The sequence below is a fragment of the Bufo gargarizans genome, chromosome 1, assembly GCF_014858855.1.
Source record: "Bufo gargarizans isolate SCDJY-AF-19 chromosome 1, ASM1485885v1, whole genome shotgun sequence".
Lineage (NCBI taxonomy): Eukaryota > Metazoa > Chordata > Amphibia > Anura > Bufonidae > Bufo > Bufo gargarizans.
Window position 1 is genome coordinate 315,926,862 of NC_058080.1, and position 6,000 is coordinate 315,932,861.

At 45.2% G+C, this 6,000-nt stretch overlaps 1 protein-coding gene across 1 annotated transcript in view; it reads right to left on the reverse strand.

The window, feature by feature from the left end:
* The window catches only part of LMNB2 (lamin B2), a 57,709-nt gene extending 52,027 nt beyond the window's left edge, over window positions 1-5,682 (reverse strand). The window contains exon 1 of the mRNA XM_044305632.1: window positions 5,290-5,682. Within this exon, the coding sequence (XP_044161567.1) occupies window positions 5,290-5,502 (213 nt within the window). The 5' untranslated portion in view covers window positions 5,503-5,682. The remainder of the gene's footprint in view (window positions 1-5,289) is intronic.
* Window positions 5,683-6,000: the final 318 nt, after the last annotated feature.

Here is a 6,000-nt window from a genome sequence, read left to right on the forward strand (position 1 = left end):
TGAAGGCTGGCGTCATTGGGCAGGTTTTGTAGTGGATTTGGGGTTAAATAAGAATCCCTTACCTCTTCCTCTAGAGGGTTGCCATCTTCATGGGCTCTCCTTTCTCTTCTAATCTGGTCTAGCCTTCCTTTGATTTAGAAAGGAACTGCACTGTGATAGAATCTTGAATCAGAAGGGAATCCTTTCTTCCTATCTGATGCCTTGTCCAATATAGCTTCAAGGACTGAACTGAACAGTCTATCCCCCCCCCTCACATGGAAAGAAGCATAGACTACTCTTGGAACTGGCGTCTCCAGACCATGACCTGAGCCATGTAGCTCTTCGTGCGGCATTCGAGAGGGCCGAGGATCTGGCTAAGTCTTACTAGGTCTGCCGAGGCGTCAGATAGGAAATTTGCAGCTTGCTTTAAAATGGAAACCGAAGCTAGGATCTCTTCCCTCGGTGTCCCTGCTGCCTGGTGCTCTTCTAGTTGCGATAACCAGACAGATAAAGATCTAGACTCGGTACAAGTGGCAGCTATACTGGGTCTTAGCATGGCTATGTTAGTCTCCCATGCAGGTTTAAGAAGTCCCTCAGATTTTTTTTATTCATGGAATCTTTTAACAGGCCCATATTTTCAAAGGGCAGGGAGATCTTTTTCGATATGCAGGCGACAGGGGCATCAAATTTAGGAGTCTTATCCCATAAGGCTGAATCTTCATCAGCGAAGGGATATTTGGGTTTAAAGGAATTCGGAACTACATTCTGATTTTTCAGATCACTCCATTCTTTAGTAATTAACATCTTTATATTATCATCGACAGGGAAGACTTTCCTCTTTTCTCCTAGTGCATGGAACATTCTGTCCTGAATAGACTGAGGCTCTTCAACTTCCTCAATCTTGATGGTAGCTTTTTTTTTTTTTTTTTTTTTTAATAACCTTTCTGTATCCCTCCCTAAATCATCTTCAGAGGATTCAGAACCTCCGTCTGATATTATTTCTCCCTTAGTCAGGTTCCATCTGAAGATCTGAGATCTTTGCGAGGTAGAGGGCTGAGGAGAACACGGCGGTAATCTTGTATCAATTGCCGTTTTAATTTCTCCCTTTATCATATTTCTTATAGATTCAAGGAAGGAAGGTGACTCTTCAGTCACTACTTTGTCCACACATCTGGGATATAATACTTTCTTCGTTTTTGACGGTAGGGGGTTTTGTGCACATCGCACACTTCTTCCGTCCCAAAGATCCAGTGGATTTTATGGTGCTGGCTTCCCTGCCCTACAAGGTAATCAATATTTTAGGGCTTTCTTAAAAAGGAATGGTTCTGCAGAAAACCAGCACCACACTAGTGAGGGAATCTAACTTGTAACCTATTTATTATTATACATTTTTATATGTGACATTTTTAGTGGTGTGTTATATGTAAGTGGAAAATAAGGGAATGGGTGGGTTTAGGGGAGTGTTTTAAAGGTCTCAACTGTATAGTGAAGATATTCGCTCCTGAAGCACGTAAGCGAAACCTGGGTCGGGTGATAATGTGGCTGCCATTTGTGATTTTATACGCTTTAAAACAAGTGTTCGTTTGTAAGTATAATAAATTATTTTACTAAACGGAGGAAGTCGGAGCTTCACTATGGTTGCAATCCCTTGATATCCAACAGGACACTACTGAGGAGGGGAGATGCCAACTAGTGTAGCTTGATGGTCCTTTTTCCATGTCCAGAGGGAGGAATGGTTCTGTGCTGGAGCTAAGGAGGCTCGGTTACCAGTGAATAGCAGTGCGGTCCTTCGATAAGTATTTTGGTTCAATTTGTGATATTTTCCCACATCACAGTAAGGACCTGCAGCGCGAAAACACAGCCACGTACCTGAGTAGTTTTTATCTTGATTTCCACTCCAGGAGGATGATGGCGTAGGAAAACTAGAGTAGTAAAGTGTTAGGTTAAGGGTGCATTCACACGACCCCAAGTCTTTTGCGGTCCGCAAAACACGGATACAGGCGGTGGGCATTCCGCATTTTGCAGACCGCACATGGCCGGCGCTATATAGAGAATGCCTATTCTTATATGGGATTTCAGACAATAGGACATGCTATATTTTTTTGCAGGGCACGCGGTGTGCTGTCCGCATCTATTGCAGCCCCATTGCAATGAAGGGTTCCGCACCCATTCCTCAAAATTGTGGAAAGGATTCGGATCCATTGATACAGTCGTGTGAATGAGCCCTTAAAGGGCTGTCAATCAAAAGCGAAGGTGCAGGGAAAGGGGGCGTGGTTATCCTGTCTTGAAGCTGCTGCCCCCTTACCTTCAAACTCTGCTGTTACATAGGGGATTAAAGTTTGTTTTTCAAGATGTTGGTGCATCTGGCCGGAGGAAGAAAAGGATCTTTAGGAACATACTGCTGGCTACTTTAAGGTAATGCTGGCGGTTTGGGAGGTGTTTTTTAGGTGCCAGGTTCCCTTTAAAGATGAGAAATTTAACAGGAGATATTTGATAAATGTGGCATAAAGTTCTCCAACACAGACTCAAGTAAAACTGACTCAAAGTATTCCCCTCATGATAAATTCCCCCTGACAGTGTGAATAAAGCTAAGGCCATCTTCACGTATCTCCAGCGGTTCAGTTTCCTTATGGTGTGAAGTAGAAAACCTCAGAGGAGAACTGAGGTTAGTTTTCTATGAGATCGATCATCTGGTGCATCAATGATGATGGCGGGTGTCAAATAGCGCTGCATGCTATGAGTGTATAGATGTACATCAGTTGTGTCTGGCTCCTGGCAGATACAGGTCCTTCTAAAAAAAATTAGCATATTGTGATAAAGTTCATTATTTTCTGTAATGTACTGATAAACATTAGACTTTCATATATTTTAGATTCATTACACACCAACTGAAGTAGTTCAAGCCTTTTATTGTTTTAATATTGATGATTTTGGCATACAGCTCATGAAAACCCAAAATTCCTATCTAAAAAAATTAGCATATCCTGAAAAGGTTCTCTAAACGAGCTATTAACCTAATCATCTGAATCAACTAATTAACTCTAAACACCTGCAAAAGATTCCTGAGGCTTTTAAAAACTCCCAGCCTGGTTCATTACTCAAAACTGCAATCATGGGTAAGACTGCCGACCTGACTGCTGTCCAGAAGGCCATCATTGACACCCTCAAGCAAGAGGGTAAGACACAGAAAGAAATTTCTGAACGAATAGGCTGTTCCCAGAGTGTTGTATCAAGGCACGTCAGTGGGAAGGAAAAAGTGTGGCAGGAAACGCTGCACAACGAGAAGAGGTGACCGGACCCTGAGGAAGATTGTGGAGAAGGACCGATTTCCAGACCTTGGGGGACCTGCGGAAGCAGTGGACTGAGTCTGGAGTAGAAACATCCAGAGCCACCGTGTACAGGCGTGTGCAGGAAATGGGCTACAGGTGCCGCATTCCCCAGGTCAAGCCACTTTTGAACCAGAAACAGCGGCAGAAGCGCCTGACCTGGGCTACAGAGAAGCAGCACTGGACTGTTGCATGTCATTCGGAAATCAAGGTGCCAGAGTCTGCAGGAAGACTGGGGAGAGGGAAATGCCAAAATGCCTGAAGTCCAGTGTCAAGTACCCACAGTCAGTGATGGTCTGGGGTGCCATGTCAGCTGCTGCTGTTGGTCCACTGTGTTTTATCAAGGGCACGGTCAATGCAGCTAGCTATCAGGAGATTTTGGAGCACTTCATGCTTCCATCTGCTGAAAAGCTTTATGGAGATGAAGATTTCATTTTTCAGCACGACCTGGCACCTGCTCACAGCGCCAACACCACTGGTAAATGGTTTACTGACCATGGTATTACTGTGCTCAATTGGCCTGCCAACTCTCCTGACCTGAACCCCATAGAGAATCTGTGGGATATTGGGAAGAGAAAGTTGAGAGACGCAAGACCCAACACTCTGGATGAGCTTAAGGCTGCTATGGAAGCATCCTGGGCCTCCATAACACCTCAGCAGTGCCACAGGCTGATTGCCTCCATGCCACGCTGCATTGAAGCAGTCATTTCTGCAAAAGGATTACCGACCAAGTATTGAGTGCATAACTGAACATAATTATTTGAAGGTTGACTTTTTTTGTATTAAAAACACTTTTCTTTTATTGGTCGGATGAAATATGCTAACTTTTTTAGATAGGAATTTGGGGTTTTCATGAGCTGTATGCCAAAATCATCAATATTAAAACAATAAAAGGCTTGAACTACTTCAGTTGTGTGTAATGAATCTAAAATATATGAAAGTCTAATGTTTATCAGTACATTACAGAAATAATGAACTTTATCACAATATGCTAATTTTTTTAGAAGGACCTGTAGACGAAGGGGCCTGAGACTGGGGCTACATGCCGATTATGGCTGCAACACCGTCACACAACCAACAATCACTGTATAGCAGTGCAGGGGCGGACTAGGGATTCCGCTTATATAACTTATGGTCCGTGGTCGCGGAATTCATAGATGACCCGAACCTTGTACGCCGAACTTGAAACACGAGTTCACTCATCCCTACCGCTGATTGAGCAAACGGCTAGTTACTGCAACCAGAGCTGCAGAAAAACAAACCGGCTGCCGCAGCTCGAGAGCTTTCCGAAAAACCCATCCAGTTCAATGGCTACACAGCCAATGGCGGCCATAGGTATCACGGCCAAGACTTCCACGTATACCAACCGCCTCTGATGGTCTTACACACAAGGTATACAAGAAAGGGACACTGCTCATCCTGAGCCATCTAGTTCACAAATACAATGCCAGACCTGTTTCTGGGACATGACAGTTAAGGCCTCAAGCGCACAACTATTTTGAAGTTTGCAACATGCGGATCTGCAAAACACGGTGCTGCATCCGTTTTTCTGTGAACCCATTGACTTCGATGGGATCGTGGCCTGAGTTTTGCAACCAAAAATAGGACACATTCTCTCTTTTGGACACGCGGATGTGGAAAGGTCGCATGTAATTCATGTGCTTTCTGCAAAAAACACTGAACAGAAGACGCAGACCATGTCAATGGGTACGAACAGACATCAACCCGCTAAATATATACAGTGTGGGCATGAGGCCGTTGTAACACTTTACGGGGGGAAAACCGCTGTGTGTGAATGCAGCCAGAGCGGGACACACTTCATACACTACAAGGTATGGCGATCTGAAGCCCCACGTGATCCAATGACAGGGGAAGTTCCCGGGCGTGGAGGGTCACACAGCACAGCTTGGGGCGGTGCCAGGACAAGGATAACAAGTGGCACATGTCACCACAGGTAGACGGTGGTACCTGGGGTCACACTCACCTCCCGGGTAGTGACCTCCTCCTTCTCGGAAACCTTTAGCATCAGGCGGTCATTCTCCAGCTCCAGGGATCGCACCCGGTCTATGTACATGGCCAGGCGGTCATTGAGATGCCGCAGCTCTTCTTTCTCCTGCAGTCGGGTGATGCGAGTTGGAGAGAGCGGCGTGGAGGCTCCACGTGCAGGGGCCGAGCGGCTGGGGGTAGAGGTAGCCATGCTACAATTCGGGGGTCCCGCTGAAGAATTACTGAGCGCCTCTAGACTCGCCTTGCAGCAGCTCCTTTCTCCTCAGGCAACGGTCACTTTTCATTGAATGGCGGGAGTAACAGATGCCCGCCAATCGCAAGCGAGCCAGCTCGTGACGTCATCAGGATCTTAGGATTCTGGCGTGGCCATGTCTAGTAGGGTAATCTCGTATCCACGCTGAAAGGCTTCTCCTAGTAAATGGCTGCGCCTATACAAGCCGTACCATGTTCCAAGATGGCGGCCAAGCCAGTGACACATGGGAAATGTAGTTCCACATGGAACGCGGCCATTTTAAGCAGCAAGTCGTGATTAGTGCCATCAGTCAGCTGCAGAAATATCATATACATATATATATATATATATATATATATATATATATATATATATATATATAGTTGTTCTCATGCATTAGTGAAAAAAAGCCACAACAGGAATTGACCTATGGTGCAAATTTTAAATCTTCAGCAT